The sequence below is a fragment of the Alligator mississippiensis genome, chromosome 2 (genome assembly GCF_030867095.1).
Source record: "Alligator mississippiensis isolate rAllMis1 chromosome 2, rAllMis1, whole genome shotgun sequence".
Classification (NCBI taxonomy): domain Eukaryota; kingdom Metazoa; phylum Chordata; order Crocodylia; family Alligatoridae; genus Alligator; species Alligator mississippiensis.
In genome coordinates, this window is record NC_081825.1 from 60,876,601 (window position 1) to 60,903,674 (window position 27,074).

Here is a 27,074-nt window from a genome sequence, read left to right on the forward strand (position 1 = left end):
TTTGTCTGCATGCATTCAGCATGCTCTAAAATAGGGGCTAAAGTGTATTTTGCTGCATGTAGAGACAGCTGATCATCTGTATTCCTGTTCTGGAGCAGCAGTATTGTAACTAAGGGTAGCAAGCAAAGCACCAGCCTCAGGTACTATCTTAGAGGGGGAGCTGGAATGCCACACCCTGGTGAATCTTTGCAAGGACAGCAACAGCCCTGTATTGAGCTTCTGCCTGGGTTGAGGACACCATTCAGAGGACATGCATCAATGTGCAACAGCAACTGGGATCTTTGAGTTCCTGGGGCAGGCAGGACTAACTACCCTCACTGCCCTCTTCTTTGATGCCCCCACAAAGCAAGGTTATACCCAGGGCACAAAACTTGTTATATATCTGCTGAGTAGAATTGCATGTTCTTTGAGTTAGGTATGCTAGAACTTGAAATCCACTTCCAGGCATTGTAGGATAGGCTAAACAGAGATCAGGAAAGTTTGAGGAGAAAAAAGGGAAGACCGCATAGGAGGCTTTTCTTTTCTTGAAAAATTAATAAAATTCAACTCAATAAGAATCTGTTCAGTAAAAAACCTTTGAAATATAATCTACATAATATTATTATAAAATGAGGTGACTGCATAACATGGGGAAAAATAAGTTAGGTGTTAACTTTTCCAAGAATATTCCATGCACTGTAGGAGACTTTTATAACTAGGGTCTCTGAATTCATGCATGCCACAGTATGGCAGAATTTGACTGACAACTTTTAACAGGACATAATTCTTTAAAGAAAAAGAAACTGCCAAGTCCTTGATACCTACAAGTGGTGATGACTTGGAGATTCCCCACATTCTTGCAGAACAGTTGAAAAAATGTTCCCAGCTCTCGTTATGCTTTTGTCACAGGCATGGAGATGTGGCATTCAAAGCTGTAGTTTGTTTTTTTGTAGGAACATGGTTTTATTACCAAATAATCTGTTTCCTTAACACCATGAATAGTTTCTATGTAGTAGAGACCAATCTGTATTTTGTGCCCATAGTCATTGCATGCAGACTAATATTTGAATACTATGGGACCTGGAGAGCTAGAGTAAAACTTTCATTTATATTAACTTCTCATAATGAGACTATTCTGGAAACTGCCATGGGCTATCTATGACTCCTATTCTGTGATGGATAGCATTTAAAATTAAATGTTTTTGCATAATTAAAATTGGGTGACAGGGGAAGTCTAGTATTCAGTAGTGAGAGGAGTTCCACTTAAATGACATGTTAAATAAAACCTATTATGTTCAGGTATCAAGTGGTTTATTCAGAATCTAACTGTAGGTAAACTAATTGTTGGTTGTGCAGGCAAACATACAGTCGATCATGGCCTCAGAGAAACAGGTGAACATCTTGATGAAGCTGCTGGATGAGGCTCTGAAGGAAGTGGATCAAATTGAGATGAAGCTGAGCAGCTACGAAGAAATGCTGCAGAGTGTAAAAGAGCAAATGGATCAGATTTCAGAAAGCAATCACCTCATCCATCTCAGCAACACAAATAATGTGAAGCTACTGTCTGAGATAGAATTCTTAGTTGTAAGTACGTTAATGCTGTCCTCCTGTGTTTGGCAATAAATGTTTACCAGTAGTGTGTGAAAGTTTTTAAAGAAAAGCAAACGAGATAGGATTTTTTTTCTTCTCCAAGCAGCTACAGTGATGCAATTAAATTTGGGTTTCTTTTTTTATAATCTGTGCTTGTCCAGTGAAATAGCATAGAACTAAACTCTAAGCTACCCTACTATGTGTTATCTTTGTAGAATCATATGGATTTGGCAAAAGGTCATATAAAGGCTCTCCAAGAGGGAGATCTGACATCCTCTCGAGGCATTGAAGCTTGCACTAATGCAGCAGATGCCCTTCTGCAATGCATGAATGTAGCTCTTCGCCCAGGTAATGCCTTTATAAAATGTGTTAAACTACTTATGCTAGCACCTTTCCATTTGGTCTTTTAGATCACACCTCTTTGCACTGGGGGAGTCTTGCCCTGAAACCCTCAGAAATGTAACCTCCTTAAGTATTTTTGCATTCTGATTTTGCTTTTTTAAGGACATGATATGCTTCACGCAGTCCAACAGCAACAACAGCGGTTTAGTGACCTGCGTGAGCAGTTTGCCCGGAGACTTACCAATCATCTGAATAGTGTGTTCGTTCAGCAGGTATATACTTAACTTTTTTAATACTGTTATTTGCAGCTGACTGATATTTGTTTTCAAAACTTTTGAACAATTGAAAAGTTTGGGATGGAATTGAAGTACATTTTCAGATTGAATTGTTTGACTGACTGGCACACTTACTTGCAGTAATCCAAAGGTTAAGTGTCAACTACTATAGAAGGTACAAAAATATCTATTTACTTGAGTACAAGACGACAGATTTTCCCCTCATTTAGCATGGACAGGGTGGGAGTCCCTTGTCTTAGATTTGAGTACAAGGTGTGGGGCTGGGGGAAAGCGTGGGGTGGGGGGCAGGCATTGCTGCAGCTCTGGCTCTGGCCCTGATCGGGGGTTGGAGTCAGAGCCATAACTGCTGCCTGCTCCCTACAGCTTCTGTCCCTGCTGTTGCTTACCTTCCAGTTCTGGCTCTGGCTTCAGCCTTGGGCTTAGAGCACATGGTTATTCCAGCTTTAGCCAGGCCATGCAGCCCCAGCCTGAGCCCATGCATGTTCTCTGTGCCTCAGGCTGGAGCTGGAGCCATAGAGTAAGCTGGTGGGGGGAAAGGGGAGCAGCAGTTGGTGGCCCCACCTCCTCCCCCTGACAGTGCTTCCCTACCTGCAGTAATGGAGGAGATGAATTTAATATGACCCTCTAATAATTAAATTCTGTACATGTAAAATTATAACAAATGTATACATTTTTTATGCATAGAATCTAGTTATGGGGGGGTCATCTTAAATTCAGAGTCATTTTGGATTCAGGTGAATATGGTAATATTTCTGCACAAAGGTGTCTATGCTAACATGCATTTTAGGCTTCATTTTTGTAAGGCAGTATTAAGTACAGTCACTGTCTTATCCTTCAGCTTTGACACAGAGATTAAACACTCAAGCTGTCTCTTACTGATCATTCTTTTTAAAGGGCACCTGTTCCCACTGTGCAAAGGTTCACTTTTACATGCGTGCACACACTCAAATTGCATCAGGGAAACTATTAGATTTTCTTTAAATCTACAATTACTCTTATTGTTCCAATGCTTCATGCAGTCCAGTTATGAAACATGGCTGAGTTCCAATCTCTGCAGCTGCTTGGAGCTATGATGAAGCTATGGATTTGGAAATATGGTAGATTTCAGTGATAGTGGAAACCAGATTTTACATGACCAGATAGGGTTTTGGTCCTGGTACTTCTTGGAGCAGAGTACTCCAGTTCTACATCTGCTTTGATTAAAACTGATGTTACTTCTAAAACTTAAAATCTGCGTGTGAATTAAAGATCTACACTAGATTTTGGTTTTAAGTATTTTTAGGACTTAGGGAATTTAAAGTTCTTAATATCTTAAGTTCTGTAGATGCTTCTTTTATGGTTCTTGTAGCAAGTAAAATTGTCTCATTTTGGTTTTGCTGTTTTGTGAATTGTTTAGAATTCGTGTTCTTAGACTTGTTTCCTGTGGGAGGTGTATGTTTGGTAGCTTCTCATTTTCTTTCTTTCTTTTTTGAATGCTCTCTTTATTCCTGTATTTTTATCTCCAATTAGTTTACTCAGATCCTACTTCAGCTTTATAACAGGTCCTACTGTCTTTCAGTTCCTGTGAGTACACTGGGTTTGATTCAAGCTTCTCTAACTTTTCTTCAGTTTTTTTAAGCTTGCTAAACCTAACCAATAGTTGCGACTTTGCCTTTACAAATAGGAAACTTGCCCTACTGATTATAGAGAACCGCACTCAACCTTTTTTGGTTGTATTGGCACTCAAACTTCATGGCCCCTAATACGGAGATACAGCATTCACCTGCCCTCTGAAGTATAATTAAGAAAACATAGTGATAAGGTTTTTGTTGTTGTTGTTTTTATGAAGGAGAACTACAATAGATAAAATTATCTAAGCTAATTGGGACCAAAACCTGGTCATAAAATCAAATATTTTAGTTATAAAACATGTAAAATGCCCATTTAATAAAGTATAGGGTGTCTGCCATCTTTTTCCAGCTTATTAATTATCTCAAATTTAGTGACTGAGAAATAAACAGTTCTCTTTTAGTTGCCATTGCTCTCCCTTGTACCTCACACCATGCAGGTTCTGCTTCAACATTCATTTGGACAACTTATTTTGTAGTAAGTGTAATATTTGCTGCAACTAATATAGACAATCTAAAAACTAATTTATAGCTCTCCTTATCACGAGGAAAAATGTTTTCCATATAAAAGAATAATACTGTATAATCCTGTCCAGACATAACTTTACATTTGTCTATATAAACATTGTTCATTATGGCAGGGTGAAGGTGCCCTCTAATGAGATGTTTCTCTGTTTTGTAGAAGAATAACTTACTAGCACTCCTGAAAATTTTCATTGTTAGCTGCTTTATCTTTTAACTTCCCCTTTTAAAGCAAATCTGTGATATGCCACTTCTGTCATTGGTCTTTTTTTTTTCTATTAGAGAGTGTGCAGAAGTGTAGTTGTGGTCACAAATGAAGTTTGAATATTAGACGTGTAAGACAATGCAGTAACAGGATGGATGTGCTATTAAGTACAGACTTGTTTGTTCCTCCCTGCGCTTCTTACAAAAGTTTAAGATGGGGAGAAATTCAGTTATTCTGTTTTAACATCAGATGACCTCAACCCACACCATTTAGCTAAGCCTCATTGCCGTTGAAGGAGGTATTTTTATACTGGAGGAGAACTACATACAAATGACAAACTTATTTGGTTGATAGGGGTGTGTGAGTGTGCACCTTTTGCAAAGAATTCTGGCCTTCATGCTCAGAATAGGTACTAATACCCACCAAGTTCCATATTTTGCTTAAACTTTCAGTGACACTCCTTTTGAGTTTGCATCCTCATAGGGCACATTCAGTTTGATAAACTAGTAATGAAATCATGCTTTTGAGTACGAACTACTGGTGGTCTCCAAGGGAACATGCCTTTGTTTAACTTCTAATTTCAAATTAAGTAACAACAATTCTTCTTAATGCTTTGTTTTTAAAGCCCATGTTTAAAGTGCCTCAGGTACAAATGTTTGTGGAGAAGATGGTAGTTTACAAAAAATGGCATAGTATCATCTGAGGCAGTTGGATGAATGGAGTGGAGAAGCTGCTTATTTCAGTGTACATGAAAAAATTGTTAATTGGCACATGTTATTTTGTGTTTTTAACATTTTTGGAGTTGCATTTCTGTTAAAAGGACTTTAATTATTTCTTCAGGTTTGCTTTGGAAGCACTTTTCTTGTTTCCTTAAAGGAGGGTGGGGGGAGAAGAGGAAAGATTTGAAACAATCCTAAAGTAGAAGAGGCAGTTGGGAAACATGAAAGATCCAGTCCAAATACAGGCAGTCTCCTTTATGGATCAGTTTATTAGATAGGACAATGGGACAATAAAGTTTAATTGTCCTACTTAAATAAGACTAAAATCCAGTCCCCTGTATTTTAAAATACATTTTTAAGAAACTACTGTTTTTATATCGTTTAAAAAAAATTACATAAATTGGTCAAACTTAAAACAGAAATGCAGCTCCAGAGCTCGTTGTAATTGCAAAGGCTATAGCAGTAACCATTGCTAACTTAACAGTTGATATACTTAAGCATTTAATTGTCTGGGCTCTTATCATTACTTTTATATAAGAGTCAGATTTGGAAAATAAAATGCCTGTTACTTTAATCTTCCTAGACCAGGTTTTATGATGAAGAAAAATCATTTGTAATTCCTTAATTTGAAATGGTCCTAAGGGACAGTGGATAGCAAAGTATGTGAAAGCTTGCAATGTATTGTGGTAACTAACAGCCAATTGTAATTTTGTGCTACATATCAAGAGGCAGCATGTTGTGATGCATGGAAGAGATATTTCTCTCTATATGGCAGAGATGGAGAAACCACATCTAGAGTATCGCATTTAGTCTGGGCCCCTTTGTACTAAAAATATTTAGGCAAATTGAATGAATTATTCAGAATACAGCAAAAAATATGTTTAACAGGGAGAGACTAATTTGGAGGAAGCATAAGGGAAGGTAAAAGAACAAAACCTTAATAAACAGTGGCTACAGGGAGAAACACTGTCAACTATAACTATATTAAAACTATTGATACCAAACAGAAATACATTTTTATAGTGGCAGAAGAGGGGCATGATAAGAGTTATCAGATGGAATAAGGATATTGCCTGAGTGGCAGAATGTTTCTAGCAGCATCAGCTAGAATGCAGATTAGGCTTCTGTCAAAAAAAGGTGATAGAAGCCCCATCAACTTTGGATCATGTGAAGATAGACTAAATAGGACATCTTAGAAACACAATAGGAAATAATGCTGCACAGCTGGTGGATAGAATAGATCAGGAGCTGGCAATGTACAGCTTGCAGTCTGGATCTGGCCCATGGAGCCACTGAATCTAGCCCTCAGAGCTGGAAGGTTTTGCTTCTGCCTGAGCTTGTGCTTGAGCTGGGCAGCTGGAAGCTGTGGTAGCATTGTTGCTGCTTCTCCCTACTTCCCACTCAGTGGCAGCATGGGTCCACCATCCAGCTAGTGGAGAACTGAGCCAGGGCTGAGCAGCTTCTAGCTGTGCCCACACTATAGCTAGGAGGCACAGAAGGTAGGTTGGGAGCGCAGATGCAGCTTCCGGTTGCCTGGCCTCTTCTCAGTTCCCCACCACCTGAAAGCAATATTTGCTCCACAGCTGAGGAGTGGGGGACCTGGAGAAGCAGGTGGTGGTGCAGGTGAAGCTCCCAGATGTCTGTACCTGGCATGGCACAGGCAACTTCTGTCCCCTTCCCCTCCCCAACTGCTGCCATGTTACTGGAGCTAGGTTGTTCTTACCTGTGCCTTTATAAAGGTTGCCAGCCCCTGGAATGCATGACATGAAAGAGGTTTTCAATATCCAGTTTCAGGGAAAAACTTAACCGTAGAAATGGCCGTCAAAAAGCAGTTGAAAATTCGCTATTAGTATAGTATACATCCTGTTGTAACACAGTACTATAAAAGGTGCTGTTCTAAAGTTATAAATTATCCCTCCCCCCCACTTTTTAACCCCCAGCTGATCTATATTTGTTATTTTGTATATAAAGTTAAAGCAGTAAAGTTGCACGATTCCTAATGTTACCACAAAGTGCACACATTTTGTGTATTTATCAGAGTGTTGTTTCTTAGCAAGATCACAACTACAAAGGCATTACAGGTTCAACAGCTCTCAGAATTACTCCTTTGTGTTTTTTGCTGGAGTCAAGTAACTTAAAGGTTTTAATTAATTTTGGAGAGAAAAATAACTTTTACTTTTAATTTGTTGCTAGGACAAGCAAGAAAAAGACATTTCAGTCAAGGAATCCTATTTTTAGTGTTCATTTCTCTCACCTCATTTCATGTCTCAACATTTTGTACATGTAGTTGTACAGCTTGTATCATTCTGAACTTAGGAGTGGGAGCTGTAATATCTAATAAAGAATTGTTTCCTACTTAGTGCAAATCCAGGAAAGCTTGGAGACAATCTAGTTTAGGTTATTTTTTTTTTGGTTCATGTTTGACTGAGTGTCAAGTTGTCCATTTATTTAAATGAAGCGTATCCATGAACATGAGTTAAAAAGTTGAGTTCTATATTTTTTTTTTCCAAAATGAACTTTCTATATCTACTTGGTCCCAATTTTCCCATGTCTGTCTGACTTCTGCTTGGTACAATAGGAAAGGTGAGTCTAAACTGCTTTCCTGCTTCAGTGATCTAAGCTGGCAGATCACAAAAATTAAAGCAGTTCAATGGCTGACATACATTACACAGGCTATGTTCTACCAACTGGTCACCTGTCTTTCCATCTTCAGACCTGTGTAGGCATGCTTCCTTTTTCTAGGGAAAGTGGGCAACAGTTACGGATGCTGACTTTACAGCATTGGGTAACTTCTGCTGGGTCACGGGAATCATACTGCCCAAGTAGGGTAGGTCTATGCTTCCCTGACAGCACAAAGGGGACACAGGAAGTTATGGAGCTGAGGGCAGCTTTTTCACAGGAACAGCAGAAAAAGTTCCATCCTTTCAATATGGAACAGTTTTGCTAGTTTTTAGGTCTTTGCCCCATAACTTGGGTTAGCTAAAACTTAAAACATAATAGCATGTTTTACACCCTGGGCAGAATAATTCTAGTATTCTTTAATTTTTGTTCTCTGAAATGGCTAAACTGTTTGTTTGACACTTTCCAAAAAGCAAAATGAACCTTCAGCCTGAGAGTAGATGCTTAGCTTAGAAAATTGTAAACCTAAATGGTTTGTGTTTGGCAAAGTTGGAATCAACATAAAAGATGGTCTTAAATGGAGGAGTCTGACCAACCTTACTGCTAGGTGTTGCTGCCTGCCTCATCCAGAATGTTTTAAAGTGTTTCTTATTATTTGTGTCATGTAGCACCCAGTCCTTTAACTAAGATCAGATGTCTGTAGCTCAGACCAATGAAATGTGAAAAAAACTATTTTCATTCATATTGTAGTCTGTTTCTTTTTGGGTTTTCTTTCTTTTTCTTCAGTACAGTTTCTCTAGTGGGAAGTACAGAAATTACCCCCAGACTTATGTTTAACTTTTTTTTTTTGCTTTCTGTTAAGGGTCATGATCAAAGTTCCACGCTTGCCCAGCACTCTGTCGAGTTGATGTTACCCAATCACCATCCCTTCCACAGAGACTTACTTCGATATGCCAAACTGATGGAGTGGCTCAAGAATACAGATTATGGAAAATATGATGGGCTAACAAAAGTACGTGAGACACAACCTTGCATTATTCTTATACATCAGAGCTGCCACATTATTTTTTTTAAAATTTGAATCACAAGTTTGTTTTTTTGTTTTTAAATAATATGGCTCAGTTACCATTGATTTAATCTTCTACTCTGCTGCCTACATAATAGTATCTTCATTTTTCTATATTTGGTAGACATTGTAAACTCTCCTGAACATCGGTAATCCTTGTTTTTTGTTTTTTGGGGGGTTTTTAATTGTGTAATGTCTGGGTGCTTAACCCACAGCCCATGGGCCAAATCTGGCCTGCAGAACCCTGGCATGTGGCTTGAAGGCCTCCTCACAGTTTGTGAAATCTGGCAGCAGGGAGCAGTGGTAATTGAATACCGCCACCCCTCCCCCACTACCAAATTCCCAAGCCCTGCATAGCCAGATTTTTCTAGTTCTGCAGAACTATTTATTATTATTTTCTTTTAATTCAAAAAAGTTTAAAGCAGGGGTTGGCAGCCCCTGGCATGCCTGGCATGCAAGGCCGTTTTGCTCAGCACGCCACAGTCGACCCAGGCTTTGGGCAGCTGCTGCCAGCCACAGAGCCCTGGCTGCTCACAGCAGGTGGCCAGGAGGCTGCAAGCCCTGCAGCAAGCAGCCTGGGCTCCATGGCAGGCAGCAGGTGCCCAGAGCTTGGGCCGACTGTGGCAGGCAGTCGGGAGGCTGCAAACAGCTTCACTGAGGTCCAAAGTCCCTACTGGGGTCCATGGCTGGTGGCGGCTACATGTGTGCCTCAGGATACACAGCTGGGAAGGGGCTGGGGCATTGCAACCCTGGCTACTCCTCCGCTGTCTGCCCAGAGGTGCACATGCAGCTATCACCAGCAGTGAGCCAGGCCAGGGCTCTGCAAACTTCGGTGCAGCTGTTTGCAGCCTCTCCAGTGCCTGCTGCAGGCAGCATGGGTTCCATGGCAGGCAGTAGGAGCCTGCCCAGACCCCAAGCTGACTGTGGCAGGCAACTGGGAGGCAGCAAGCTGCTGTGCCGAGGTCTGCAAAGTCCCTGCCCAGCTCATTGCTGGCAGTGGGTGTACTTGTGCCTCTGGGCAGATGGCAGGGGGAGGGCCTGGGGTTGTTCAACCCCAACTCCTTCCCCACCCTGTGCCCCGAGGTGAACTTGCAGCTGCTGCCAGCTATGGAGGTAGGCCAGAGCTCCAGACCCTAGTGCAGCTGTCTGCAGCCTGCTTGCCACTTGCTGTGAGCAGCCTGGGCTCCATGGCTGGCAATAGCTGCATGTGCGCCTTGGCACATGGCAGGAAAGGGGCTGGGGCAGTGCAACCCTGGTCCCTCCCCTGCTGTTCATTGGGAGGTGCATGCGCATCTACCACCAGCAACGAGGACTGGGCCCCTTGCAACTTCCCTGCCATCTGCCCCAACACGCCAAGTCGAGGCGTGGGTCAAGGTTGGGACATTTTTGGTACTCTGGCCAAAAACATTGACCTCTGGTTTAAATGCTGTTTTAAAGTGGGTAAGTACCATGCAGTGAAAAATTAACCATAAATTGTATACAAATTTTACCGGTATAGCAGAGGAAAAGAATTGTTCCACAATAGGAAGTCTCACCTCAGTAATATACCATTCTTTTTAAAGAAGCCATATTCATAACTGAAGCCAGAAGTATTAAAGCTCTAAAGCAAATGCCTAAAATGGTTTCTGAAAAAATGCATAATGGTCTCTTGTAGCTTTGTGTGTTCTGTTTGTGTATTCCAATGGGAGGTGAGATAACAACAAATCCACTTGGGAGCATGGCATTGTGGGTTTTCCTGGCAGCATAGCCTTAGGTTTTATTTAACTAAGATCTTTAGAGAGTCTGCTTTTTCATATGCTTGACATCATGATCATAGTTCCCTTCATTTCATTTGCAGATTCTAGATGGCTACATTTGTTTAGAATACCATATATACTTGTGTTTTCTTTTCTTTTAAGAATTACATGGATTATTTATCACGGCTATATGAAAGGGAAATAAAAGATTTCTTTGAGGTTGCCAAAATCAAGATGACTGGCACAACCAAAGAAGGAAAAAAGTTTGGTAAGGTTCCAGAAGGCACATGCCTTTCTTTTGGTTGTTTCTTTTTTTGTTGTTTTTTCATGATAATAAGTATTTATGGTACACAAATTCCACAGCCAACTCTGTAAAACAGTTTTGTGCCCCAATGCGAAGTTGCATTTGTTAGACTAAATGAATGTTGAAAGACAAATATGATCATCAGAAACTCTGTGTGCGCAAAAACTGCTGCCTTCCCAAAGGCGTGACCTGCATGTCTTCTGTTTGCAACACTTCCAGTAGTACTAATGAGGATTTATATATGGATGATTTCACAGATGTGGCATGAATTTTGAATATTTCACTGTGAGTGCTCATCATAGCTTGAGACCTGACAACAGGGTTGTCTTAAACCCTGACAAATGTTGTCTTAACACTGGAGTATATTGAGGAAAATCATTTCATCATCAGAAAGTTATTTGGGCTGTGTTTGTTTCTCTTAATATCAAGAAACTTCTGTTTAATAGGGACTTGTGTGGAACCTTATGTAAACACAAGTTCTAACTATAGGGTTGTATACATGGTTTTGTTTTCTGAGGGATCCATGCATGTATATTGAAAATGTGAAATTATGCTTAGTTTGTCCTTTTAAATTTTTCCTTTGAGAGTGTATGTATTCCCTTTTGGGGGAGGAAAAAATTCAGGTATGCATGAAGGGAAGTTATATCCAAAATAGACTTTGCACTTAGCAAGCAATAGCATTGATGAAAAAACGTGAAATTTGCCTTGAGTTATTTATCTGCTATACTGCATTTTAAAATAAAGCTGTACATTTTAAATGACTTATAGCATATAATCTACCATTAATTTAAAATGAAAGAATGCTGGTGACTAGACTGTCTGTTGTAATGCAGCAAATTGAAGCCTTTCATGCACTCTTTCAAATGGTGGATTCCACTTGTTGTTTTACTTAGGAAATCTAAATTTAATTTAGAAAGCTAATAGGATGCTGTATACCAGGATACAAATTGTACAGCAATGAGAAAATAAGTCATACTGGCAGGGGGAGTAGCACTCTATAGCAAAGACTTCATTAAGTCAAATAAGGGAGATTCCTCAACTGGTAAGAGAGGTACTGTAGAATCTCTGTGGAAAGAAATTCTAGGTTTCAGTATAAAAAAGTATGACAGGATATACTGTTGATCCCCAGACTAGGGCGGCATCAGTGAGCTAGAAATGCTAAGGGAGATGAGAGAGGCTGGGACAGCAGTAAACACAATAATAATAGGTGAGTTAAATTATCCACAAATAGACTGGGTCACTCTAACAGCAGGCTGGGATACAGAGACCAAATTTCTTGAAGTTCCAAAGACTGCTTCCTGTAGTAGTTAGTCCTGGAATGTACAAGAGGAAAGGCCATTCTAGACCTAGTCTTAAGTAGTGCATAGGGTTTGGTGCAAAGGGTAAGTGTTACTGAGTCTCTCTGCAATAGTGACCCCAATGCAATTGGGTTTGACATCCATGTAGGAGGAAAGACCAGAAGAAAATCTATCACAGGAGCTTTTAACGTTAAAAAGGGAGGCTATACCAAAATGAGGAGGCTAGTTAGACAGAAGTCAAAAGGGGTGCCTAAGGAGGTGAAGAATGTGCAAACAGCATGGGAACTGTTTAAGAACACCATATTGGAGGCACAGAACAAATGCATACTGCAAATCCAAAAAAAAAAAAGAAAAAGGAAAGCGGATTAAAAGAAAGCCAGCATTATTTAATGGAAGAGTTGTTGAAGTAATTGGCAGAAAAAAGGCTGCTTTCAAAAAGTGGAAATCAAATCCTAATGAGGAAAATAAAAAGGAACATGAACTCTAGCAAGCAGGGGTGTACCAATAAAAAAAATTTTTGGCCAATACTGATGGCCGACTATTTACCTGATACAAATCCGATTGCTGATATGCAGCCTGGCAGCTTGGAGATGTGTGTGTAGCTGGTAAATCTATGGGGGAAAGGAGCATGGTGGGGGGACAGATCAAGGCCTCCACAGTGAGGGAGACAATGGGGCAGAGGCAGGTACTGCCCAACCGGGGTGTGGTACAGGATGGAGCTGAGGGTGGGCGGGGGTGGCTCCCACTGCTGCATGCATCCCAGGGGAGGCATGGGGGGGGTATGCCTCCCCATCAGATTTGTGCGTGGGGTGAGGGTGGGTTTCATGCTTGGGGCTGTGGGCTGCTCTGGCCTCTTCCTGGCGGGGGGGCGGGGCTGGGGCTGCCCTCGAGGCTGGGCAGACAGCAGCACTGGGTGGGGGGCTATAGGGTAGGCTACAGCCACTCCAGAATTCACTGTAGCCTCCCCCCCACGTATTCCCTGGCCCAGTCCGCCTGCTGGGAAGAGGCCGGCTCAGCCCCTGGCCCTGAGCCCGCAGCCCACCCTTGCCCCATGCACAGATCCGAGGGACATGTGCCCCCCATGCCTCCCTGGGGGTGTGTGCAGTGGTAGGAGCCTCCCCTTGCACCTAACCATGCCCCCCAGATGAGCTGCCTGTGACTCTGCCCCGTGCTCTGCCCTGCCGCAGCTGGGCAGCCCCAGTCCCACTTCTTCTCTCACTGTGGAGACCTCAGTCTGCCCCACCCCCACCCTTCATCTCCCTCCACTCCTCTCCCACACAAACTTATCAGCCAGACACTGCTGTCCAAGCTGCCAGGCTGCATTCCTTTTATCAGTGCCAATTAAAATATGGACCAGTATTTTGGTTCAGTTGTACCAGCAAGTAATATGTAAAGCTGTAATAAGACAAGCTAAGAAAATTTGAGGAGAAACTTGCTAGAGACAGAAAAGGAAACAATAAAAAGTTCTCTAAGTCGGTGGTTTTCAACCTTTTTTCATCTGTGGACCCCTAAAAAAATTTCAAATGGTGGTGCGGATTCCTTTAGAAATTTTGAATGCAGGTGTAGACCCCTTTGAATTATAAATGTGGAGATGGGCGACTGGTGCCTCCTGAATCTGGGGGTTGTCCCTCAGTGGCCAGTCACTGGTGGGGGTGGTTCTGGCAGTCAGCGGCGAAACTGGAAGTGCTGTTGGGGGACTGACCCTCCACCCCCATGTTGGTATGCCACTGTAGGGGGGCACATCGAGCACCTTTTGATGCCACTGGCGGTGGCAGGAATGGCCCTGTCAGGAGGGCATGTGTCCCCTCTATGCGTCACCTATGAAAATGGATTTTCACATAGTTTTGATTGATCATAGTAATTTTTCACAGACCCCTTAGATATAATATGCTATGTTTAGTGTGATAAACTAGACAGTAGCAAATCACCAGGACCTGATGGCATTCACCCTGAGCTCTTGAAGGAGCTTAGACAGAAAATTGCCAAGCTCTTGACTGTAGTATGCAACCTATCATTAAAAACAGCCTTGGTGCCAGAGGACTGAAGAGTTCCAATGTGACTCCCATATTTAAAAAAGGCTCTAGACAGGATGCAGGGGTCTATAGAGCCTAATATCTGTTCCTGAAAATGTGGTAGAAATGATGATGATAAAAAAATTGTTCAGCACATGGATGGACATGACTTGATGGGGAGGAATCAACACGGCTTTGTCAAAGGGAAATCATGCCTCACCAGCTCCTGGAGTCCTTTGAGGGTTTCAGTAAACAGGTGGATTGGGGCGATCCAGTTGACATAGTATATTTGGACTTCCGTAAAAGTAGAGGTGCACCAATATATCAATGCCATATTGGATCAGCACCGATGAAAGGAAAAATAAAGTTATTGGCTATCAGCTATTTTTGGCCAGTGTAACTGATAATGTACCAATAAATATAATATGCCTTCCAGTCATACTGTTTAACACGTTCGCAGGTGCGACGCATAGGGGGTGTACGTGGGCACATGTGCACCCCCTGAGCACGGTGGTGCACCCCCTACAAAAAGGTGCCGGGACAGTGTCAGCGATGCCTGTAGGCAGTTGCCACTTGCCACCCTGCTGTTGACACTGCCAGCAGCGTCTGTGGGTGGTCCGCAACCCCCGCTGGCCGCTGCTGACACTGTCTGTGGGGTGGGTGGTCACCGCCCCTTAGCTCTAACACCCCCCCGCCCCCCAACAGTGCCAGCAGCATCTGTGGGCGCTCCCCTGCTTACCACTGCCATGCCCCCCCCCCCCCCCCCAGCTGCTGGGGGCATGAGTCATTCATGCATATTCATAAATGATTTGGAAAAGGTGGTGAATAACAAGATGTTCAGATTGGCAGATGACATTATTCAAAGTGATAAAGGGCAAGGTGGAATCTAAGAAACTACAGAAGGATCTGCCATGATTGAGCAAATGGACAACTTAAATGGCAGATGAAATTCATTGTTCATAAGTGTAAAGTGATGCACCTGGGCAAAAATAACCCAAACTATACCTTGCCCAATGATGGGTTCTGCATTAGCTGTTGGGAGTCTGATCTGGGAGTCATCATGGACAATATGCTAAAAACATCAGTTCAAGGCTCAGCGACTGTCAAAAATGCAAACAAAATGTTAGGGATTAAGAAGGAAATTGTATACAAAGCTCAAATTGTCATTATGTCCTTTCACAATTCTATGGGGAATTCACACCTTGAACACTGTGTGTAGTTCTGGTCCCTTCACCTCAAAAAACATATAGAAAAACTAGAAAGGGTACAGGGAAGGGCAACAAGGATGATTAGGGGTATGGAGGAGCTTCCATATGAGGAGAGACTAAAGAGGCTAGGTCTGTTCTGTTTAGGGAAAAAACGCTTGGGGGGGACCTAAGGGTTTACAAAATACTAAATGGCAAAGAGAAAGTAAATAGAGATTTATTACTTGTCTTGCAAGAGAGAGTAAATATAGGGGATACAAAATGAAACTAGTAGGTACTAAGTTCAAAACTAAGAAAAGGAAGTTCTTTTTTTACATAGCATGTAATTGAAGTGTGGAACTCATGGCCACCAGATGTAGAAGCTTACAGTTTAGCTAGTTTCAAAAAGGGATTGGACAGATTCTTGGAGGAAAGGGGCATCAGTAGCTACTGAGCATGGGAGTTAGGGATACAGATTCTGAATTAAAGCTTCCTATACTTTACATGTTGGAGGCTGCAAGTCAGTGGAACAGGAAAAACCCTGGTCACACCAAATTCATTCTCCTTTTCAGCATCCACTCAGCAACCGTGTGGCACAGGATACTGGGCAAGATAGACCTGTGGTCTGACCCAGTTGTCATGACCCAAAGGTCTGATTTTTTTTTTTTTTTTTGTGTGTGCTTTGGCACTAAGAATTATCCCCGTGGGTATACAGCTTCGTTGCACGGAGGAGTTCTGCTGCGCAGAGAACCCGCGTGCAGGGAAGTGTTCCCGCCACTTTGCAGCGATCTTTGCAGGGTGCATTTCCTTTGCAGCACAGAAATGCACGGTGCGAAGGTTTCCCGCTCGTTGTATGCAAATTTGTGCCCCACAATTGGCTAGTTCTAAATTATTCACACGTGGCGGCTAGCGATTGGCCTGCTAGCCGTATAAGAGGCTTGAGCAGTTTCCGCCCAAGCCGAAGAGGACTCCGCATCCATCTTGTGGGGACTCTGGGTGTGCGCGGCAGGGTAATAGAAACCCTGTGTGTCGCTCAGAGGGGTTTGGCGGCCTGATCCACCGCCTACCTCTTCCCGTCTTCGAACGGAGCCTACTATAAGACGTAACGATGAGTTTAATGCGCTCTTGTCCTGGACATCCAGAATTTGTCTGCGTGGAGCCTAGCAGCCTCCACGTGATTGTTCGTGTTCTGTCTACGTGGAGCCTTGCAACCTCCACGTGTGTTCGTGTTTTTTGTTGTAACTGCAACTCAAGCAAGTTCTCAGCCTACACCACGACCATCTCGGTGTAAGTAAAATAATCTTAAAATCAACCATTACGTGTCTGTGCCTAATTCTAGCTCGGCGCCCGCCCTCTCCGATCCGGCCTGCCCGGGCTGCTGGCCACAGCCCGCGTGCAGAGCAACGTAAGCGACCCGGGGTCAGACCCGGCGCGCACACCAGTAAATGGCAATTCTTATGTTCTTATTTACTTAGCAACTTGTACATTAGGACTAATTTTTGCAGTATTAACTGGCCCTGTTAGATTTTGTTAGGAGTAAATGACTATCTTCTATTCCTTCTGTTTGTACTTCTTTATAATTTAGTTTGAGAAAGTGTTGTGGCTGTTAGCAGTTACATTCTTGACTTATTCACCGTTCACAAGTACAGTTTTATAATGGGTATCAGATCTTATTGGAAAGTAGCAATATATATGTGAATTAAAAAGATACAGGAGACTTTATATTTGTGTGCACTTAAACTATAATTTGTTTAAAAGGCTTGTAAGCCCAGAAGGATGTCTTTTTTTCCCCTTTTCAATATGCCTAGTTCTAAAAGTAATCAGTTTTTTAAGAGTAGTATAGCCATATTCTTTTGTGTAATAAAATGTCGCAGGCCAAACTGTTGTCTTCTCAGACCCTTAATAAGCTAAGGAAAAATCTTTCTTCTAGTAAGATATCCTGAGATGCTCAGAGTTAGTGTGCTTCAATAGCTATGAGACAGTTGAGCAGAATTTTTTCCTTGGGCAGATGGTAGGTGTCAGTCACAGGATGGGACCAAAATTAATCATATGCAGGTGAATCCAAGGGAGAAGTTCCTCCTTTGTCCCTCCCAAGAGTGAGAGAGCCTCTTTTGTGGCTGCATATCCTTGAAGGAATCTGTGGAGTCTACTAGAAATTAGGCCAAATTGCATATCATCTTAATATAGAAACATACACAGATCATGTTTTTAATGTCCTCAGTTGTGCAGAAGAATTAAAACCAAATCATGTTTCCTTTGGTGAATAGGGTTTGACTGCACCTTCTAAATTTCAGGTCCTACTTTAATGTAAACATTACAATGTATTTTTATTTTACTTCATCTTATGTACAATAATAATAATAGCGGTGATGATATTTTTTTATTATTATTACAATTCAAAGTAGGTTTGGGGGATCAGTGACATCCTGTTGTCAGGTGATGGTGGTGGTTTTCTTGCCTCTTCCTGTTTTGCAGTCCTGGAATGAGACTGCAATTTGAGCATGTCAAATGTAGAGGAGCTGCTGGAAATTATTCTTGGCATTCTGTTATCACAAGCGTGCGTCCATGTGTGCGTGCCAAAAAAGACAGCAGTCTGAAATGTCTAGGTCATGGCATGCACTGTGAATTCTGTCTTGCCTTAACAGGCCATTCTTTCTTCCTTTGAAAATGTTGGACCTGGCTTAAATGAATTCATTTTACTTACTACTTATTTAAAAATAAAATAATTGTGTAAGCTAGAGTTAAACTTTTCTGCCAGCGTAAGAGAAGCAACAGCATAGACCATTTGAGAACCTGGTGTCGTTTAGGATTTGCCACTTCCGTATTTTAATATTTTATCTATCCTATTTATAATAGGACTAGCTTGTCTGTTCCTCTCTGCAACTGTAGCTTTGAAAAATGTGCCCTATCCAACACGTGCTGAGTCCTACCACGTATTGCTTCTAGAGCAGTGGTGCTTAATGTTTTCATCCAGTGGGTTGGATGGGCAGTGTCCAATCCTTCTACAGGCCAGATCTGGCCGGTGGACCCAATCTGGCACACAGGGCACCATTTGACTGTGTGGAGGGGGGCAGGGGGTAGCCTGGCCCCAATACAGCCCTGCAGGGGAAGGGGGCTTAGCCTCGACCTGCAGAGGGGGTGGGGGCATGACCTAGCCCCAAGGGGGAAAGGTCATGGCCCAACCCTGTGGGAGAAAGGGGATGTGGCCTGGCACCAACCTGGCCAGGTGGGAGGAAAGGGAGTGTGGCCCAGCCACACAGGGTGGGAGGGAGGAGGGGTTTTGACCTTGTTTCAAACCAGCTGCACAGGGAAAGGGAGAAGGGGTATGGTCTGGACCCACGGGTGGTGGGGCATGGGCTGGTCCTGAACCAGATGTGCAGAGGGAAGAGGGCATCGCCAGGCCCTGTTCTGGTCATGTGGGAGAAGGTTGTGGTCTGGCTATGATCCAGTGCATGGGGTTTGGGATTTTGGCGGTGGGGAGGGGTGGCGATATTAACTGCCTCTGCTCCCCTGCCACCAAATTTCCCTTCTTATGAGGAGCCGCCAGGCTGGGTTCCAAGGCTCTGCAGGCTGCATTTGGCCCATGGGCTGGAGGTTGAACACCTCTGTTCTAGAGTGCATGTGTAACACTTCTGGTGAACTTAGAATCCTTAGCTGCAAGTGCAAGGAAATATTAACATGTCATAGTTGCTCTGTATTTCAGACTGGTTTACAGTTTTTCACTTTAAAATTTATTTTACTTTTTCAAAGACTGGTAGAGCATTTGGGGTTTGTTGGCTGTTTTTTAATGTTTTCCGTCTTTGTTGGGAAGAACCCATTTCTCTTTCCTTCCTGCTCCCCTCCTTCCCCCCATGTCTGCTACATTTGCAACTTGGGAAACTTTTGATGCAGCTTGAATACAAAATTAAAGGGTGCCTGTACACGAGTGCTGCTCTGATACGCTTTAATTGCAGAACATTGGAGCAAACTCAATTAATCTGGCAGTGGGGATGCTTGAACTAAAGCCCACTGAATGAGCTTTAGTTCAGGTGCCCCTACCACCATCTGTAAGCACGGGGATGCTGATATGAGACATTGTGGTGCCTTTATAGTGCGCAATAATTCTGTATCTATGAAAAGAGCACCCAAGTTACCAACAGCAGCAATACACAATAAGCTGGGCAGTCGTACTGAAAAAGGATATCAAAAGGGCTTTTGGAGTATTAATGGGTTTTTAGTTAGTTCTGACTCAGTACAACTAATACAAAATTAATGTGTTTGTATTTCTCTTGTATTTGGTGTCAGTATTATTTGTATTTTTATTTGCAGTGTTTCTGCAAACTGAATTTTATGTCAGATCAACAATTGCATTCAAGGCAACACAACTTTCTGAGCTTTTCTGTGTTAAAGACAACTTGTTTGAAAAATGTTGAGGTGTTTTTCTTCTGAACAAAATATTTAGGAAAAGTAAAGTTTACTATTTTGAAACTTTTGTTGTGTTTTCCATGTGGCTAGATGCTGATTTTTTTTTTTTCTAGAACGGTACCTTTCCAACTAAATGTTTGTAACTGTAGTAACTTGCTGCTTATAGTTCTCTGCATGTTTCTTTCCAGCTAGTGCTTAACTTGTCTTGTGCATGGTTTGTGCAAACTGCATTTTTAACTTGTCTTTGTCTTTGATGCTTGCAACCTAATCCATCCCAGCTACACTGCCTCGAAAAGAAAGTGCTGTCAAACAGGAAACAGAGAGTGAGTATGACTAGTTGCATTAGTAGCTATTGTCATGCATGGGTGTCTGTAGATGTGTTGTACATCATGGAAAACCTGTTAACACTAAAGTGACCTGTGGTGCAATAAATATTTGTAAGAAATGTTTGTGTTATAGGGCAAAATAAATGTTAAATATGGTTATTGTATGAAATGAAATGTACAGGATTAAATGAATAGTACTGTTGTGGATGAGATTTATGAATATTTACTGTAGCATATTTACTTGAGGGTTGAATCTAGGAGGAGAGTTTTTTACTCTTTTGTTTGCACCCAGGTCTTTCAATCTAGTAAAAGCTTTTCCTTACCCATCTCTTGTGTTACGCTGCCCCCCTCCCTGCTTCAGCCCCAAAACACACTTTTTTTCCTATCAATGTCAATTATAGAAAAAGCTCCACTTTTCCAAAAAAAGAAAATGGAAGGTGTCTTCAGCTACTGAAGTGTTTTTCTTCTTTTTTTGGAATAAATTACGTGTTTTCTCTTTATTTTGTAAATTGCTAAAGGAAAAATTTAAAGATTACAAGTGATCTTCCTATGATGAAATTGTCTATTCAGGAGACAGATTACCTGCCCAAAACCATTTCCTATGCTTGCTAGGTTTAGGTTCAAGGTGTGCAGTGTGGTTCCTTAGATAATTTTTTTCCATGCTGTTACGATATAGACTTATGGTGCTGTGTTGCAATTAACTCTGGAAAACCTCTTGAATATTTCAATTATCTTGTAATGAAGAAATGTGTATACAGATCAGAACTGTTTGGGGTAGGTGCGGACTTACAGTCCGAGTACTTAGAGTCTTGGGTGTAGGGGGAGGAGGAGTGTGCTTTATGGGTATTAAGTATTTGTAGTTGTTTTCAAATATGCCTGAGTCCAATAAGTCATCATCTTAAATGTTTATTATTTTGTAGGTCTTCATGGAAGTTCTGGAAAATTGACTGGATCTACTTCTAGCTTAAATAAACTCTCTGTTCAGAGTTCAGGAAATCGTAGGTCTCAATCATCCTCTCTGCTGGATATGGGAAACATGTCAGCTTCTGATCTTGATGTGGCTGATAGAACTAAATTTGATAAGGTAAAACAGAGGGAAATATAACATTTTACCTTAAGTTTTGAATGTTAATTGTTAAGAATTTGCTTTTTGGTTCATTTGAAAATTGGTATAAAAAGCCAAGAGTCCAGATAGATGTTTCCAGTTTGTTGGGAAAAGTGTGTATGTGTGTGTACACTGTATTTTTTAGATCAGATATAGATATCTATTTCCAGTGTTAAAATTCATATCTACTGTGAGATTGCTGAAGGCTGTGGCTAAGTATGGACAGTCAAAAGTGCCCAAGGCTGAATCGATTCAGTCTTTGCAGATTAGTCTGATGCAGAGATTAAACTGAGAAACAACTGGATAGATATTCACTTTTGATTCAGGGAATGCAGCCACATGCCTGCAGTGGCTCAGGCCAGAAGCTGGGGAGGACTAGAGCAGCATGGTGCTGTGTTCGCTTCTTCTTCCTGCTGCCCTGAGGTCTCCGATTTGCAGTCCAGAATCACAGTAGCAGGACTCTGCAGGGTTTCTCGTCACTTCTTCCTGCTTCCAGGTGCCTCTGGGATGTGTAGTCCACAGTCGCATCTAGCAGTAAGTTTGAGCGGGGTGTTTAACTCCCCTTCCTGGCCCCAGACCCCTGCCAAGGTTTACCTGGGGTGGCATTCATCCCCACCCTTGCAGCCTGGGCTGCATCCCAGCTAGGGAGCAGAGGGCTGGGGCCAGCCCTGATCTCTGGAGCAGACAGCACAGCTCAGCCCAGGGCTGCAAAATGTGCTGGGGGACTGATTTAACTTGAACCAGGAAGGGGTCTGGGACCAGTGCTGTGGCAAGGAAGTTTCGGTGCCTGGAGCAAAGTTCACAGTGGCAGCCCACCCTCATCCCATGCACAGATCCAGGGGGCACATGCCCCCCCACCATGCTTGCACAGGAGTGCACGCAGCAGTAGGAGCCAGCCTCCCCCTGTCACTGTGCCCCCCCCCCCCAAATCAGCTGCTTGCAGCTGTCCTATGCCTTGCAGCTCTGTCCTGCTTCTTGCCTCAGCTAGGCAGCCCCTGTTGTTACCTCTTTGCTTCAGTGCCTGGGATGGTCGCCCACCTGCCCCCCCCCCCCCCCCCCCCCCCCCCCCCCGGCACTGTCTGGGACAGAAGTTTCATAAACCAGTTTGACCCAAATCAGTAAGTCTAATACTTCATTTAACCAGGTTTATCTTAAATTAGTTTCAGCTGTTTTGAAACTGGTTTATATACACTGGGCCTCTGTTCTATTACAGGTTTAAATCAATTTCTGATGACTTAAACCAGTTTATGGGTAACTTCTGCCCTAGCCCTAATGCTTTGTTGCCAAGTACCATCTTGATTAAATGAAGAACCAATGTAAAATCAAATGTTATTGGATTAGTCTAGTTGAGCAGAATAATTTTTGTCTCCCATGACCAACCTGTTGGTAATTTACTGGTTTGTGTGTGTGCGAGTAAATGCAGCATCTCTGTAAAGAGTTTTTCTCTCTTAGTTACGGACATGCTTTCATAGACATGCTGCTTACAGACGTGGAAAAAAAACAAACAAACCTCAGCACTTTACTTCAAGCTCAGCATGCCCCCGCACAGTGCACAATGCATGCCCAGAAGAGGCAGCGCATTAGTAGGACTGGGGTCACCCAACATCTGTATAGATAGGGCACTTCAGCAGGTCTTTACGGTGCTTTTATCTAAAAGCACTAAAAAGCCCCACTGAAGAGACAATATATACAGCATATATACAGATGCTGCAGTGCCAGGTTGAACTAATGCGCTGCCTCTTCCAGTAAAGTACTGGGGTGTGTTGGTTTTGGTTTTTTGTTTTTTTTTTTTTTGTTTTTTTTTGTAACATCTGTCAGCCAAAGATATTTGTCTGTCAGGTGGAGTTAAAAGCTACGTCATCTCTCCTGTGAAAATTTTGTTTTTGTTAAAGTAAAAATTCTGATTTTGTTTCAGGTTAAAAAAAAAAAAAGCAAGATAATAGTTACTAATTGAATTGGTTTGTTTTCATTTAATAAAATGAAAAACTTTTCCACCTAAGTTCTTTATCTTGTATGTCTGCATCTAGTCTTGGGGTGTGCACGCACATACACATACAAAGTTAAGGTGCTTACCTAGTAACTTTTACTATTAATCTTTCTATTGAGTTTTATTACTCAGCTATATTTAATTTTATCTCATGATAGACTATAACAGTCACCATACCATGCCTGTTAATCCATAACACTTGCAAAATAAATTAATAATATAGCCGTGAAAAAAAATCCTTGTGGGTTGCTGGAACCACTGCTATAAATCAGTGGTTCTCAACTTTTTTAGAATTGAGGCACGATCACTAAATGCTAGCTCTTTCTTTCGCTCTTTTTTGACTAAAAAAATAGCAAAGCGTTTTTCTGTGGCAAAGGGATCGGAAAGACCATAACATGACACGATCTGAATTTATCTTGTGAATCATGTTTGCACACCTAACTGTGCTAACATTGCGTGGCACCCTGTAGCACCCTTGAAAGGAAGGTGTTCCTGGATGCTGTGGGACTCTGGTTGAGAATCACTATTATAAATTGATCTAGTCTACCTTGTCCAAAAAAAGGCAAGGTCACAATTTTATTAAAAAATTAATGTAAAAACGAATTTACCAGTTTCACCAGATGCGAGATTTTTGTTTAAATACACAAAAATAAACTTTGCTGTGAAGCAGTTGGGGTTACTGAATATACAACATACCCAATACCAACCGTCAAAAACAAAAAAGAAGGGATTGAGCCAATTTTGCATAGCCTTTTGGCCCCACAGTCCAAATGAGTAGCATGTGGATGGTCTGTGTCACTGGGATTGTGCCCCTGCACTCAAAGTACTGTCCAGGGCTACGCTATCTGGCTCTCAGAGCTACCCACAAGTCTGGAAGTTTGGCAGCATGGGAGCAGTAATTAACACTGCCACTATTCCCCTCACTGCCACACTTTTGGACCCGCGGGAAGCCCCGTAGGCTGGATGACATTGGCTCCATGGGTCAGATCTGGCCCATTAGCCAGAGATTGAACACCCCTGGATTAAGCTAACTGAATTGCATGCTCTTTAATCATCCACCCACAGAACACACCTTCTTATTGCACAGCTACTGTTTCTCACAGTTCATATTGTGTATCTAAGCCTGGTCTGCTCAATATTTCTTTTATACCCTGCTCACTTGGGCCAGCAGAATGCAGTACTGCATCACATGTTCACAGCTGAATATCTTTTGAAAATGGTTTTCTCTTACAGGGGTAATAGCTTGCATACATTGCTGATTTCTATGAACTGTTCCCTACTCTGCTGTTTCCTGCAACCATGTCGGTCTTATAATTTCTTACCATAGTTTATAATTGAGCTGTAACCTTGTTTAAAATGGGTAAAGCACAGCTTTAAATCATCATGTGGGCAAAGGGTAATAGTTGCTGAACTAGTAAACACTTAATCTTGTAGTCAAAGCATTCATTTGACACTTCTGCTTCACAGAGCAAAAATGTTCATCTTCATTTTGTTATTCATTTTAAAGGGAACAAGTAGTAGAATGGGTTTATGTGAAAGTTAACGTGTATATATGAAAGCAATAGAGCAGTCATATATTTGGCAGAAATCTGAGTTCAGAATATTTTTGCAGAAGGCTGAGAAGGTATGGAATGAAATGCAACAAGCAATTGAAAATTGAGCCAAGAATAGTGTTTTAATTGTCTATGCTGTATTTTTAATAGTGGCTGGTATGTGAGTGCATAATCAAACATTGGTTTTATTTAGATTTTCGAGCAGGTGCTAAGTGAACTGGAGCCCCTGTGTCTGGCAGAGCAGGACTTCATTAGTAAATTCTTCAAACTGCAGCAGCATCAGAGCATGCATGGAACAACAATGGTATGACCCTTTCAATGTAGCTGACCTGATACACAATCTGATACCACAATTGCCTAATTAGTAACTGATGTTTAGAGTATTGTAAAGAGCAAATAGTTCAGTTTACTGTTTTAAGGACCCAGTCTAATTACAAACATATTTCTACTAGGGCTGTGTGAAGCTTCGGTTGCTGATACGATTTGGGGAAGATTCGGCCCAATTTGGCAGCCGAATCTCTGAATCTGAATTGAATCATTAATCTCTCGGAATCGAATCAGAAGCCTCCAGTTGGATTCGGAGAGATTTGGCAATTCGGACATAGACATGGCTTTATGCGTTTTTTCTACATACCTCAAGGTCCCAGGCAGCTCGTGAACGCTGAAATGGTGGGGCAGATGGAGTGTCTCATTGGAGTGCGGTGGGTCCCCAGTGCGCTCGGTCCACCTTGGTCAACTTTTTGGGTCCGCCGCCGAGTGTACAGGGAACCCCTGGCTCAGTGACTGGTGCCTCCTGCGTCTGGGGGGGACACCCGGGGTCCCCCTGCAGCCAATCGCTGAGACAAGAGGGGCCGCGGGCGGGGGCGGGGAGTCCCCTGCGTGCTTGGCTGCAGACCCAGAAGTGGACCAGTACTTCCGATCCACTTCTGGGTCTGCCGCTAAGCACCTGGGGGGGCCGCACTCCTGTGGGATGCTCCATCCATCCCACCATCTCAGCATTCACGAGCTGCACCTGGTACCTGGAGGTATGTAGAAAAAACATATAAAGTTGTGTATATGGCTAGTTTGTGTATGTTAGAAGATGTCCACAGACAATAATATCACAAACAACAGTGCTACAGAGTTACCTTGTTCATTGATTCCTGATTTATAAACTGAATTTCAAATTCAGTGCAAGAATGGATTAACTTTAACAGTTTCTTAGTGGGCTTGGCTAACTAATGTCGATAAAGCTAAGTTGTCTGTGAATTCAGAAAATTGTTTTAGTTTAAGTTGTGCTACATTATAGATTCATAAATTCATAGATGTAGGGTCGGAAGGGACCTTGTAGATCTTCTAGTCTGACCCCCTGCCCTGGGCAGGAGAGAAGACTGGGCTCAAATGACCCATGTCGAGCCTCCTCTTAAAGACCCCCAGGGTAGGAGCCATCATCACTTCCCTTGGAAGTTGGTTCCAGATCCTAGCCGCCCTGACTGAAATAGTGTCTTCTAATGTCTAGCTTAAACCTACTCTCTAACAACTTATGGCCATTATTCCTTGTTACTCCGGGAGGCGCTCGGGGGAACAAGGTCTGTCCCAAGCCCCACTGGTCCCCGCTAGTAAGTTTATAGATGGCCACCTGGTCCCCCCTCAGCCTTCTCTTGTGAAGGCTGAACAGGTTAAGGTCTCATAGCCTCTCCTCATAGGGTCTGCCCTGCTGTCCCCAGATCATGCGAGTGGCCCTCCTTTGGACCCTCTCAATGCTGTCCACATCCCTCCTGAAGTACGGTGCCCAGAACTGGACACAGTACTCCAGCTGCGGCCTGACCAGTGTCACATAGAGGGGGAGGATCACCTCCTTGGCCTTGCTTGTGATGCATCTGTGGATGTAGGACAAGGTACGGTTAGCCCTACTGACCATGTTCTCGCATTGTTGGCCCATGTTCATCTTGGAGTCAATCATGACTCCAAGATCTCTTTCTGCCACTGTGCTTTCGAGAAGGGAGTTCTCCAGCCTGTCGGTATGCTGCTGGTTCCTACTGCCCAAGTGCAGCACCCTGCACTTGTCAGTATTGAATTCCATCCTATTTTCATTTGCCCACCCCTGTAACCTGTCCAGGTCCTGCTGTAATCTGTCCTTCCCTTTTAGCATGCCCACCTCACCCCAAATCTTGGTGTCTGCAAATTTAAACAGGCTGCTCTTCACCCCGTCGTCCAAGTCACTAATAAAGAAATTGAACA

At 42.6% G+C, this 27,074-nt stretch overlaps 1 protein-coding gene across 6 annotated transcripts in view; it reads left to right on the forward strand.

The window, feature by feature from the left end:
- The window catches only part of EXOC1 (exocyst complex component 1), a 55,987-nt gene that overhangs the window by 18,835 nt on the left and 10,078 nt on the right, over positions 1 to 27,074 (forward strand). For 5 of the 6 annotated variants that reach the window (XM_014594895.3, XM_014594896.3, XM_019481250.2 and 2 more), the window contains 8 exons: positions 1,336 to 1,563; positions 1,785 to 1,917; positions 2,074 to 2,183; positions 8,742 to 8,891; positions 10,844 to 10,949; positions 20,162 to 20,206; positions 21,130 to 21,293; positions 25,048 to 25,158. In XM_014594895.3, coding sequence (XP_014450381.1) covers positions 1,336 to 1,563; positions 1,785 to 1,917; positions 2,074 to 2,183; positions 8,742 to 8,891; positions 10,844 to 10,949; positions 20,162 to 20,206; positions 21,130 to 21,293; positions 25,048 to 25,158 — 1,047 coding nt within the window. The remainder of the gene's footprint in view (positions 1 to 1,335; positions 1,564 to 1,784; positions 1,918 to 2,073; positions 2,184 to 8,741; positions 8,892 to 10,843; positions 10,950 to 20,161; positions 20,207 to 21,129; positions 21,294 to 25,047; positions 25,159 to 27,074) is intronic. The other variant, XM_019481254.2, reaches the window with a different exon arrangement.